This window comes from Taudactylus pleione, unplaced genomic scaffold (assembly GCF_031769625.1).
Source record: "Taudactylus pleione unplaced genomic scaffold, aTauple2 ptg000226l, whole genome shotgun sequence".
Lineage (NCBI taxonomy): Eukaryota > Metazoa > Chordata > Amphibia > Anura > Myobatrachidae > Taudactylus > Taudactylus pleione.
The window spans coordinates 587,411-600,917 of record NW_028284628.1 but is presented as its reverse complement, the minus strand read 5'-3'; the positions used below and the strand labels follow the sequence as shown (position 1 = coordinate 600,917).

The window sequence follows — 13,507 nt, the reverse complement described above, 5'->3', positions numbered from 1 at the left end:
CAGGATGCACTGGGGTTCCTCTCCTATACCCCGCCCCCGAGCCTCAGGCCACTCAGTTTTCGTAGGTGCCTGGCTGGACCAGTCGCACCGTACAGAGGGGGGTCTTTTTAAGGCCCCTGAATATTTCTTCGCAGCTGTGGCTGCACAACTAGAGTGCTCCAGCATAGGTCAGTCAGTATTGACGTCCATGCTGTCACTCCTACACCCCGCCGGTACCAGAACGCCGGTACCGATCCGGGGATGCTGGTAGGTAGCTGGGGTCACAGCTAGCGGTGATCCCCGGCTACCTGGACTGTGGCCGGATGCACGGGGAACAAGGTAAGCGGCGGGGTCCCGCGGTGGGCACCCGCCGGTAACACAGTCCTGTTTGGTCCCCAGGCAGGGGGCTCCCTGGGGACCGGCTGCGCGTGGGCCAGGTACTGATCCTGCGCCTTCCACTAGACCACCAGTGACAGTGGGCCGCAGCATGTGCGGTACAGCGCGGCGTCCCAGGGGTTGATAGCACGCCAGGGGAGAACGCCTTCCCTGTCTCACAGCCGTCCGTCTCCCCCGCTGCACAGTGCCATTCCACAGCGGTCTGAGCGGGCTGTGTCAGCGCTCCTCCCCCGGGCCCTGCCTTCTCTCTGCTCCTCGGTGGCCATTTTCTCACTACATGTGCTGGGGATGGCAAACGCTGCTGGAAGCTGATACAGATGCCATTGCGGTCCGGGTCCCCCGCATACCTCTCCTTCAATTAAGGTCAGTGTATGCAGCACTGTTTCCTACCAGGCTGTGGTCTGTGTAGTTGATCGCAGTGCTTGTAATGCAGGATGTTATCTGTGCATTGTATGTGACTTAAATGCTAGCGCTGTTTGCCTGTACTTTCATTTCTGACTGTCAGCCTTTTCCTATCCCTGTTCTTCTGCTACAGCCCTTGCGGTGCGGTGTCGCAGGGTGTTTATTACCTCACAGTAAACGTGGTTTTTCTGTGTGGAAGGTCACATACGCTCCGTTCACACTCCTCATGTCGGAAAGTGAACGAGGATATCCTCTTCCAGCTATAATGTACTGATATCATGTGCAGTTAGCGGAGGGATATGTAGACGCTGAGGGTTTATGGAGGGCATGTTGTATTATATATCACGCCCCATTTCTGTCACTGTGCCTGCACAAAAAAGGGGACCGCCCTCGGCTGGCTAAGATGCTTACAGCCTTTGTGGGCAACGCCCCCTGCGTTTCCCCAAGGGGTTATCGCAGCCTGTGGTGGTCTCATCACATGCAGGGGTCCCTGGACAGTTGATGGTACCCCAGTGTATCCTGTTTTTCGCCCCCCCAGGTCTCGCAGGAGCCTGTGTGGGTGAATTTATTGTCCAAATGGTATAGCACCTGATGGACGTTTTACAGGGGGAGTCACCATTTCGGCCTTCTAAACGGCCTTTGGGGTCTCAGACGGGTAAAGACATGACGTCTGATGACGGTGACATTATTGACTTTTTCAGACACGAGCCCCTTAGTGCAAAGGAGGCGTAGTCTGGGTCTAAAGTCTATATACCTGGCCTTCTACGGGCAGTCCGTGCGGCTTTGGTTATTACATATCCCCCGTGGCTAAATCCAAATATGCCTTCTTTAAGGATAAAGGGTGTTGCCACTGTAATTCCTCTATCTGGTCAGGTGGATCATTTTAGAGGAGGCGTGGAAAATCCTGGTAAGCGGTTCCAGCCTCAAAAACGGTTGACCTTTTGCATACCCCTTTTGTGGATAATTACATTTCCGAATGGGAGTTACCTTACGGGTAGATTCTCATGTTACACGCCTAGTGAGGAGTGCTACGTTGCCCATGCCCTCCAGGTCCTCTTTGAAGGAGGTTCCAGATTGCAAGGTGCAAATATATCTAAAATCCAATATTCCCTTGCTGGAGGGGCTTCCAGGCCGGCTATGGCCGTGTGCTGGGGGGCCAGAGCCATGGAACACTGAGTAGGTAACTGGATCTCTGCACACTGACTCTCCAGCAGAGCAGGTGGATAGTGGCAAATTCTCAGAGACTTTGCCACGTTCATAATGAGACGGTCTTACATATAGCCTACTCCTTTCCAGAATCTCCTCGGCAGCAGTAGCGGCTTGCCGCTCCCTGTGGTTGCGTTCTTGGAAAGCGGACGCAGATTCCATTTGGAATGCTTTGCCTTTTACGGGACAAGTCCTGTTTGGCCCTCGTCTGGACGCAATTGTGGCCCTGCAGGCAGCAGCTACGTCTGCGTGTCTGCCATCGGCTACAGTCCCATCAGGGTCTGGGACTTTGTTTTTTCGGCCCTGTGAGGCCAGGGTAAGTCTAAAATACAGCTTTCCAAGACAGTCAGTAGCCAGGAAATCTGCTCAGCCATAAGAACATGCTTGGAATACAAGACGTCCTACTCCCAAGTGGACTATAAGCCTTCAGCCTCACGGGACGGGCCTCCTCTCGGGAGCCCCCAGAGTTGGAGGCCGGCTTCTCCAGTTCGCCCAGTGCTGGTGTCTGACCACCACGAACACTGGGGTAAGAGAAGTATTTTCTTGAAGGTATGTCTTTTCCTCCCGGTAAAAGCCTCCCAGAAGGTTTTTCGTTACAGGTCTTCTGTCAATTCAGGACTAGGCCCTGTAATTTTTGAGGGTGTTACACTCTATGCTCCAGGCAGGAGTTATAGTACCTATTCCGTTGCCCCAAAGGGGAACGAGGTATTACTCCATCCTCTTTCTGGTACAGACACCCAATGGGTCTTACCAGGACATTCTCAACCTCGAATCCTTCAACAAATTCTTAAGGGTTCCTCGGTTCGGGAGGGGGACCCTGCATTCCATCATTCAATGGAGCCTGGGAATTTTGTGGTGTCGTTGGATATATTCAGGGTGACTACCTGAATATCCCTCTTTTCTTAGCACACCAGTGTTTTCCTCAGGTTTGCAGTGGTCGATAAGCATTTCCAGTTTCTGGCATTGCCCCTTGGTCTGGCCTCCGCGCCTCACGGTTTACCAGGGTCATGGTAGTTATGGCAGCCCACCTGCGGAGACAGGGGGTCCGCTTGTTACCCTATCCGAGTGACCTCTTGTTGTTACATTGTCTCCAGAGATACTTCAGTGCCATATGCAACGGACAATATCTGTGTTGCTACGTTAGGGCTGACTGATAAACTGGAAATGGTCCTCTCTGATGCTTCACAGAGGATGCTCCATATCCCAACATCTGAGGATCTTTGTGATTGAGGAAAAGATCTCTGCATTACAGGCAAAGGTACGTAGTTGCCTGCAGAGTCGCCGAGTGTCTATTCACTTGGCAATGTGGTTCCTGGGTTCCAGGATGTCGCTGTTCGACATGGTGGAGAGTACCCAGCTTCACTCTAAAGAACTTGATCCTCTCCGGATGGGATGGGTTGCCCCATAGGATAAAGTCAATAGGCTTTCCCCGGAGGTTTGTCTCTCTCTGGCCTGGTGGCTGCAGAAAGCTCACCTAAACAAGGGGCACCCCCTTTGGGATTGCGGACAGAGGGTCCTTCTGACGACGGACGCCAGTATCCGTGGCTAGGAAGCATGACGGGTCCACACTTGTTCCAGGGCAGGTGGACACCAGTAGTTTTTGCGCTTCCCATAAACATCTGAGAACTCTGAGCAGTATTCAGGGTTCTCCAGCATGCAGGACAGGTCCTCCACGGAAATACCGTGCAGGTACAGTCTGACAACGCCATCATGATGGCTTATGTAAACCACCTACGAGGTTCCCGAAGTCAGGCGACACTAACAGTGGTGTCCCGAATTCTGGCTTGGGTGGAAGGCTATATCCCTGCCGTCATCGGCAGTGTTCATTCAGGAATCCTCAGATGGAAAGCAGGCTTTCTCAGCCGTCAAGACGTGCATTCAGGGAAATGTCCTCTTTATCAGGAGGTGTTCAATCTTCTGGTGAACAAGTGGAGCCTTTCAGAGATGAGACTCTTCTGATAGATGTAGGCAGGTCCAGTGGACCTTCCAAGTTGTGTACCTCGTCCCTCCGTTATCCCTTCTTCCTCCAGTAATAGCAAGAAGGAGGCACGCTCCTGCTGATAGCTCCAGCGTAGGCCAGATGGCACTATTACTCAGATCTTCGGAGCCTCTCAGTTAACACTCCGAAGCTGTTGCCTCTACGCCCGGACCTGTTGTCTCAGGATCCTAGCTGATCCCCAGAACTGGGTTGTCTGTGGTGGAGACTGCCCTCTTAAGGTCTAGGAGTTTTTCCAGCTCTATAGTTAACAGGGGCTCTGTCCATGCTAAGAGCTCGGAAGTTTTTATCTGCAAGAATTTACCATTGGGTATGGTATACTTTCTTTCAGGTGTCGCCCTAGAGGCTATGCTCCTCGGGTATTCCGGATATCCAGAGGTTGGCTTTCCTACAGGTGGGCTTAGATAACGGTCTTCGCCTTGCTTACCTCAAGGTGCAGGTTTCTGCCCTGTTAGTATGGTTTCAGTGAAGGATTGCTACTCTTCCTGATGTCCGCACCTTTGTGCAGGGTGTACGTTATATTCAGCATCCCTTTTGTTCCACCTGTGACTCCTTGGGATTTGGCTGTGGTCCTTAGGGCTCTCTGAGGACCGCCATTTGATCCACTGGGCTCAGTGGATTTCAAATGGCTTACGGCTAGGACTGTATTCCTTCTGGCTCTTAATTTGGCCAGTAGGATCTCAGAATGGGAGGCTCTGTCATGTAGACCTCCCTTTTTCTCATCTTTCCTAGGAACAGGGCAGTGCTTGCCTTTACTTCCCCAGTCCTGTCTGCTGGTGAGGCCTATTTGGCTGTGGTACGGACGCTAAGAATTTAAGTTGACCGTACCAGTCCATTTAGGAAATCAGACTCTCGGTTTTGTCCTTTCTGGTTTCCAGAAAAAGGGTTGGCCTGCCACTACGCTAACGTTGGCAGGATGGATTCACAGGTCTTCCTGTTCCATCCTCTATTAAAGCTCTTCCACTAGGTCTGTGGGTACTTCGTGGACAGCTCGACGTGGCGCTTCAGCGGTGATTGGCAGCCACGTGGTCATCTGTCCATATTTTTGGTAAGGTATTATGCTTTTGATAACTTCGCCTCTCAGGATGCTTCCTTTCGGCGGCGGATTCTCCTTACAGCACAGGAGCGTCCCCACCCTTAAAGGATACTGCTTTGGGACATCCCCAAGGTATCCTGTGGATACCCTATGGACCCTGAAGTAGAAAATAGAGATAACAAGGGTAAGTTCTTACCATATCTCATATTTCTACGAAGTCCATAGGGTTCCACAGGACTCCCGCCCTGTCGCACCTGTACTGCAGATGGGCTTTGATCTGGTCACCAGTTTCTCCGTCTCCTTCTGGTGAGAATGTGATTCTTGTGTGTTCCAGACTGTCTTCTCTCTCTTTTTTGCTCCTGCTTCGGCCTATGGCTTGTTACGAAACTGAGTGGCCTGAGGCTCGGGGGCGGGGTATAGGAGAGGAACCCCAGTGCATCCTGGGAGGCTGAAAATTTAACTCTGTGGTGCCTGGATGTCTGCCGCCATCGCCTATACCCCAAGGTATCCTGTGGAACCCTATGGACTTCGTAGAAATAGAGATAACAAGGGTAAGTTCTTACCATATCTCATATTATTGCATTCCTACTGGTATCCTACATACCCAGTGGTTGCATTATACACAGTGCCATATTGTGTGCTATACTACTCTACAGCTATGTCTAGCAAAGGCAAGAGTAGCAAGCAAGCATCTGCACCCATACTGCTATCTTGCAAATTACGGACTACATCTTTTAGGTCCTTTCGTCCTCAAGGAAAACCTAAAGGTCAGTCCTTTCCTAGGCAGTCTGCTTCCACTAGGGCCGCCAGGACCAAGTAGGCCTGTACCACCAGACTCCCTGCTTCAAAATCCGAGGATAAGCCCTCAGCCTGACAGGACGGGCCTCCCTCTGGGGGATCCCAGAGTGGGAGGCAGACTTCTTCAGTTTGCCCAGGGCTCGTGTCATACCACCACAGATACTTGGGTAAGAGAAGTGGTCTCTCACGGGTACGCTCTCTAACTTCTTCGACAGCCTCCCAGCCAGTTTTTCTACACAGGCCCTCCTTCAGACCTAAGCAAGGCTTTACAAATCCAGAAATCCATACAGTCCTTGCTGCAAGCAGGGGTAATTGTGCCAGTCCTGCTATCTCTGTAGGGGACCGGTTACTATTCTACCCTCTTTCTGGTTCAAAAGTCGAATGGGTCTCATCGGCCTATCCTCAACCTCTACGCTCTATCATCCTAGCTATGGAGCCTGGGGTCTTTATGGTATCTCTGGATATTCAGGACGCATACCTACATGTACCTATAGTGCCCTCACATCAGCGATTTCTCCAGTTTGCTATACTACAGCAACACTTCCAATTTCAGGCTCTGCCCTTTGGACTATCCACAGCTCCATGGGTGTTGACCAAAATGATGGCTGTCATGGCGGCCCACCTGCGTGGTCAGGGTGTCCGACTGTTACCATCTCTTAGCAGGGTCCCCATAAGTGTTTCACTACCATCAGCGGCTAACCATTGCTTTCTTCACAAGCACGGATGGTTAATCAACTGGAAAAAGTCCTCCCTGAATCCCTCACAGAGAGTGATTCATCTGAGAGCCCTGTTGGATTCTCGGGATCAGAGAATCTTTCTGACATCAGACAAGATCTCCACACTTCAACTACGAGTGCGCAGATGTCTCCACAGTCGCCAGGTGTTGATCCACTCAGCAATGCAGGTTCTGGGATCCATGCTGTCCACCTTCAACATGGTGGAGTATGCTCTGTTCCATTCCAGGCCTTTAAAAAGGCTGATCCTCTCTGGTACTTTCTCTGGAGGTGCGTCTGTCCCTCTCTTGGTGGCTACAGACATGTCCTCTAACCAAGGGTTGTACCTTTTGGAACCCGGACTGTGTTACTCCTAACAACTGACACCAGTCTCCGGGGCGCAGTCAACCCTGCCAATCAACATATTGGAACTCTGAGCTGTCTACAGGGCTCTCATTCTGGCCCAGAACATACTTCATGGGTAACCTGTATGTGTACAATGCCACAACAGTATATCAACCATCAAGGAGGCACTCAAAGTTGGGCAGCAATGACAGAAGTGCCATACATTCTGACATGGACCGAGGGTCACCTCCCGGCCATCTCTGCGGTGGTTATTACTGGAGTTCTCAATTGGGAAGCAGACTTCCTCAGCCGTCACGACGTGCATCCTGGGGAATGGTCTCTTCACCAAAAGGGTTTTTCAACCCCTAGTAGGCAGATGGGGCCTCCCAGAGAATGGACCTCATGGTTTCCTGACAGTCACAAACTGCCAGTGTACGGGTCCAGAACAAGAGCTACCGAGGCAACCTTTGTAGATGCATTATCAGTGGAGTGGACCTTCCAGTTTGTGTACCTATTCACTCCAGTCTCCCATCTTCCTCGAGTTCCTCGGAAGTTCAAAGAAGATGGAGGCACTCTCCTTCTGGTGGCTCCATCTTGGCTCAGACATCATTCGTACTCAGATCTTCGGAGTCTCTCCATCAGTACTCCGTTCCTGCTGCCTCAACAACCGGAATTGTTGTCTCGGGGTCCTTGTCTTTACACGGACCTGGGTCTTCTGTCTTTGACGGCGTGGCTCTTGAGACATCCCTCCCGAGTTCCAAAGGATTCTCTAGCTCTGTAGTCAAAACTATGCTCAGAGCGCGTAAGCAAGCCTCTGCTTGGATCTCCCACAGAGTGTGGCACACATTTCCAATGGTGCCGTACCAGAAGCTATGACCCTCAAGTGTTTAGGATTTCCAGAGTCCTGGCCTTCCTTCAAGCTGGATTGGAATTTGGACTCCGCCTGGCCTCGATGAAAGTGCATGTCTCTACTCTATCCATTTTGTTCCAGTGTAGACTTGCTCCACTTCCGGATGTCCACACCTTCCTCCAGGGTGTCCTCCGTATACAAACTCCCTTTGTCCCTTCAGTGGCTCCTTGGGATTTGACAGTAGTGCTTCGTGCGCTCCAGGGTCCTCCGTTTGAATCCCTGGATTCTGTGGAACTCAAGTGTCTCACAGCGAAGGCCCTTTTTATTCTGGCTATGGCGTCCGCCAAAAGGGTGGCAGATTTAGGGGCGCTCTTCTGTCGCTCCCCATTTCTGATATTCCATCAGGACAGGGCTGTGCTTCGGGCCCTGTTTTCCTTCCTAAAGTAGTTACTAGTTTCCACATTAATGAGGAAATTGTAGTCCCGGACTTTCAATCACCAGACCTATTGGCAGGTGAGGCCTCCTTGGATGTGGTCCGTGCCCTCAGGATATACATGGACCATACCAGTTCCATTCGGAGATCAGACTCCTTATTTGTGCTCTATGGATTTCACAAGAAGGGATGGCCAGCCAACAAACAGACATTGGCTAGATGGCTTTGCATGACTATCTCACAGACTTGCATGCAGGCAGGCCTTCCTGTACCAGCTACTGTTAATGCCCACTCTACTCGCTTTGTGGGTCCTTCGTGGGCAGCTCGCCGTGGCGCCTCAGCTGAACAGCTTTGTAAGGCGGCCACGTGGTCCTCTGTCCATTTTTGAGGTTTTATGCCTTTGATACATTTGCCTCTCACGATGCTTCATTTGGGCGCCGGATTCTCCTCTATGCACAGGAGTGTCCCCTACATTAAATGACTGCTTTGGGACATCCCCAAGGTCTCCCTGTGGAGCCCTATTTACCCTGAAGAAGAAAATTAGTTATGGTAAATCTTACCTTTTGTTAACTCTTTCTTCGAAGTCCATAGGGTTCACAGGGCACCCCGACCTGACGCACCTGACTTCATATGGGCTTTGTCTTTGGTCACCGGTTTCCCGTCTCCTTCTAGGTGAGAGTGTGATTCTTGTCTGTACCAGTCTTCCTTCTCTCTTCTCCTCCTCCGGCCTTTGGCTTGTCACGAACTGAGGTTGCTCGGGGGCGGGGTATAGGGGGTTGGATCAGTGCATCCTGGGAGCTGAAAGCTTTAACTGTGTGGTGCCCGGTCCACAACCACCACCTACACCCCCAAGGTCTCCCTGTGGACTCTATGAAACTCGAAGAAAGAGAGTTAACAAAGGTAAGTTTTACCGTAACTCTCATTTTTGTGGCGATAAGGCTAAATGTGCATGGTGTGGTTTTTTCTTTATGGTATAAAACTGGCTGTTATGATGCATAATATTCTATGTTTTCTGCTGTAATAAGGACCTTGTGTCTGTTACTTGCTAACTGTGGAATAGTTAATTTGTTGCTGCTTGAGAGTGTAGTGTTCATGTGTGTGGCCATCTTGTTTTTTTTGTAGCTCCACCTTTGGCTTGCCCCACTCACACTTGCTTTAGCTCACTCTGTCCTGTTGTGGCTTGTCTCACGCTGTCTTCCTCTCCACAGTTTGCTCCTCTCTCAGTAATTTCTTTCCTATGTTTTTCTTCTTACTGTCACTTTTGATCTGCACTCTGTGTGTGTCTCGCTGCATCCTCACGATCATCGCTCACTCTCCCATTTATTCACAACCCAGCTGTTATACCGAGCAGCACATCCCAGGGTGGGTATACTGTACACGTTCTACATGTGTGTGGATGTATTACATGTGTCTTAGTACTTGTGTGGAATACATAAATGTCAGATCCGTTTAATTTGTGTTTATAGATGAGTAATCTCAATGTTTACTCCCTGTAACCCCCTTTTAGTTTACTCACATTAAAGTGCATTTGTTGTCTGCACAGTGTGGTGGCGGCCATTTTGTGGGACAAAGAAATATTCATGAGAATGCAGTCTTTCAGCTCTCTAGGATATAGTAAATGTATGGATGCCATTTTGGGGGATAAACCAGTTTCCATTCACATTCCTCAGTAGGCTGGAATCTTATGTTCAGTTCACAAAATGGCTGCCTCTGCTCTACATAGTTGAACAGTATACTTTAAGGGGCCAATGTATCAAGCTGTTTTTTTTTACATAAAATTATGCAGTAACTGCAGTTTCTGCAAGATTGTATGTATTGTGATTGTAGTCATGTACTAAAAGCACAATCCTGGAGATTTCACAGAAATCTCTGGCAAAGTGCTAATTACACTTCAGATCACAGTCCCCATTATTATCAATGGGGCCTACGATCTGTCTCCTATGTTCCAAACTACAAAAAGCAAAGATTTTCGGAGTTTGCCCCTGTAGTTTAGGTGTAAATTGCTTTAATCCTATGAAGGCTACAGGTGCAGGAGAGAGATCTCTCTCACAGCCTCTGGCCGGCTCCGAAAGCTGACACTGTGTGCACGCACAGTGTCAGCTTTCCCCGGAGAAGTCTCTCTCTCTCTTTTGTTTACTGCAACCGCTGTCCCTGTGAGTTCCCCTTTGTACATAGCGGGAATGTTTTCATAAAAAATGTAAATATCCCCTGCGAACTGGATAGATAATCGTGGGCAGTTTTGCGATTATTAGTACGTAGACCCCAAAGTTACATTAAAGATCCCTAGCAGTGAGATTGCTATAGCATGAGCAGACAGTGTGAGCTCAGTTATCTCCTAGATGTTGCTGGAGAGAAAATACCTGGGATTCAGAGCAAATCTCAGTCACAAGAGTAGTGATTGGTGGTCTGGCTCACCATGTCTACCTTTTTTGCCCCACATTAAATATTTAGAAAACAGTGATTTGTAGGTCACAAACTTATACCTGCAGCCATGTCGGCAAGGTCCCATCATGTCTGGGATCATTTACTAAATATTGCTTTCTGGATCCTGGGTTTTGTGATATTTATTTATTATTTATTACCAGCTATTTATATAGTGCACACATATTCCGTAGCGATTTACAGAGAATATTTGGCCATTCACATCAGTCCCTGCCCCAGTGGGGCTTACAATCTAGATTACCTACCACATGCAGACACACTAGGGTTAATTTTTTTGTTGGGAGCCAATTAACCTAACAGTATATTATTGGAGTGAGGGAGGAAAACCGGAGCACCCGGAGGAAACCCACACAAGCACAGGGAGAATATACAAACTCTATTCAGTTAGGGCCACAGTGGGAATTGAACCCACAACCTCAGGGCTGTGGGCAGTAATGCTAACCAATACACCATCTGGCCTGGTGACAGTCTCCTCCTGATAACTGTACTATAGGGTGACCTGTGTGGTTCTTTTTATTTTAATTAATCATTAAACATTGTTGTTCATATTTAACATTGTGAAAATTGTGGATTTGTCTACAACACTCTGCAGTATAGGGCTTAAGATTTAGGCTATGACCTCTCAAGCCAAGTTGAAGTATGTGTGACAGCGGTATAACCCTGTCCTGCTCTATTTTCCAGTGCGCAACAGAGAAGCACCCAGCTCAACAAGAAGCGGGCCGTTCCCAACCAGGTAAAGCACAGGCGCGGCAGGGTCACCTGTCTCTAGCACAGCAGTATGCTCACGCTTGTTAGGCCACCAATGACCGCACCTCAGATGTAAACAGCTGTGTGCACGTAGCCTTGTTAGCTGCCCAGGGCACCTTCCAGTAAAATAATCCTGGCCATTTTCAAGAAATGCTGATTTCAGGAGTGCGTGGAGACTGGTGAATGATGTGCTGCGTATTCAGGATTCGTCCAGGAGCCCATTTAAGTGCCTAGTAAGAGTTCTGTACATGAGATTACAGTATAGCAAGACTCGAGAACCCACAGCGTACTGCGTTCCTCACACTCTCCTGTCTCTGAACTCCTCACACGCGTTCTCCAATAAACTCATTACACTCTACTGCGTTCTCTACACAGCATTGCATGTGCATTTTTAATATTAAAATCAGCATGTACAGATAATTTTACCACTGACTCTTTTGTTTTGTTGTTGGTATGATGGGAATTTAAATATTAACTGTGTATTAATTGCATGTAATTTTTTCCCCTTTCTCCTTGTTGCTGCTGTTCCATTCTGTGTTTACTCTTCATCCATCCTTCATTCTCTTTCCATAACTCTCTTCCCATAAAACTCCCTCTCTGTTCCTGCACTGTACTGTACTCCCGCGTCACCCTAATCTTGTGGCTCCTTATCCTAAACTCAGGGGGAGATTTTGGTAAGTACTTGCTAAGTGTGAGTAACCATGCTCTGGTCAGAAAAAGAAAACCCACTTCCACCAATGGCGCCATATATATATATAGCTTATGCTAGGTGCCTCCTAGCTTGAAACTTGAATCAATGTGGAAGTAATTGCTTCTGGTTACTGAACAGCAGTACCTTTATGGAAATGTGCTGCTGCTCGATCCCTATCAATTGGCCACGTCAAAGTACAAGATTTGTAATTATCCCAACCAATTGACCTGATGGGTAGTATTGGGATAGATGGGGCTTTCATTTGAGGATATGGTGGGCGTCCCGGTAACTTTGATGATGGAAGCCGACTTACTGTTCTATTAGGAGGGGTTAGCGAGTTTGAAGCTTAAAACGGCTTATTGTACTTGTCGTATCTTATTATGATCTCATTCAACAAGTACCACCAAAATGTCATTACTTTTGTATTATTCTTCTTTGGGTGACTTATGGATTACTTTCTGTAACTGGCTTGCTGATCTTGACATAAAATGTATTTCACAATACTTATTATAGATGCACTATACTTAAACATTACTTATTCATAAATCTCTGCCTGTGATGGAAAGTAAAGTACACCCATGTCTGATTAACCATCCACCAGGGGGCAGTCTTTCATCAGCCGTATATAGAGGTAGTAGAGTGTAGTTCCCTGATGGTTAGGAGAATCTCTCTATCTGGTACACTGGGATACTTGTTCTGCCACACAAGCTTTCTCAGTGCGGACATATATGTGAAATAAGTCCCAGGGGGAAGTGTGGTTCGCTTTCACTGGCTAACAAATGGTTTGTCTTGTTGCAAGCTGAAATAAGGACATGCTTTGAAGCTGTAACCTTTTCTGCATTGTGGCACCTCTCTATCTTACCTGGTTTACACTGTGCCAGCTATCGCTTGACCAGGACCACTGTTCCGCTGCCAATCAGATTAGCAATATCTTATATGTGCACGATTCACCAGGAAAATAGGGATAAATATCTCCGCAGGACTGGAGAACTGATTATAGCGTTACTGCTGCTAATTTACATGGAAATGGCCGTGTATTTAAGGTTATTGATCTAAAAGGGAGCGGTATGTATGCTTTGGTGTTGGGTTTAAACTATTTTTTTTTACTATTATTTTTATTATTGTTACTATTATTACTGTTCTTGCAATTTTAGATGTTCATAGAAATGATTCTGTGCTGTGTGTTGGCCTGTGTGCATCCTGCAAATCAGCCACACCCACTTCTATGGCACGTAATGTGTACATTATTCATTGATTGAATACTAGTTAAGTCTTTAATATGGCTGCCTGTACTTAGTATAGATGACAGGTTCCCTTTTTTTTTTATTTCTTTAATAAGATATAATGGCTGATTATATTTCCACCTCCCCCCATAGATCATCAATGCATGTTTATCATTCTAAGTTTAAGACATACAATATGTACACACAGGCATTGGGTAATTACATTTCTCCAAAAGAGGCATGATGGAAG

The 13,507-nt window shown here is 48.1% G+C and overlaps 1 protein-coding gene across 5 annotated transcripts in view; it reads left to right on the top strand.

The window, feature by feature from the left end:
• Positions 1–13,507, top strand: part of DNM2 (dynamin 2) — a 114,252-nt gene that overhangs the window by 64,261 nt on the left and 36,484 nt on the right. For 2 of the 5 annotated variants that reach the window (XM_088479041.1, XM_088479038.1), the window contains exons 13-15: positions 9,490–9,516; positions 11,278–11,329; positions 12,006–12,017. In XM_088479041.1, the coding sequence (XP_088335167.1) occupies positions 9,490–9,516; positions 11,278–11,329; positions 12,006–12,017 (91 nt within the window). The remainder of the gene's footprint in view (positions 1–9,489; positions 9,517–11,277; positions 11,330–12,005; positions 12,018–13,507) is intronic. The other 3 variants (XM_088479039.1, XM_088479040.1, XM_088479042.1) reach the window with 3 other exon arrangements.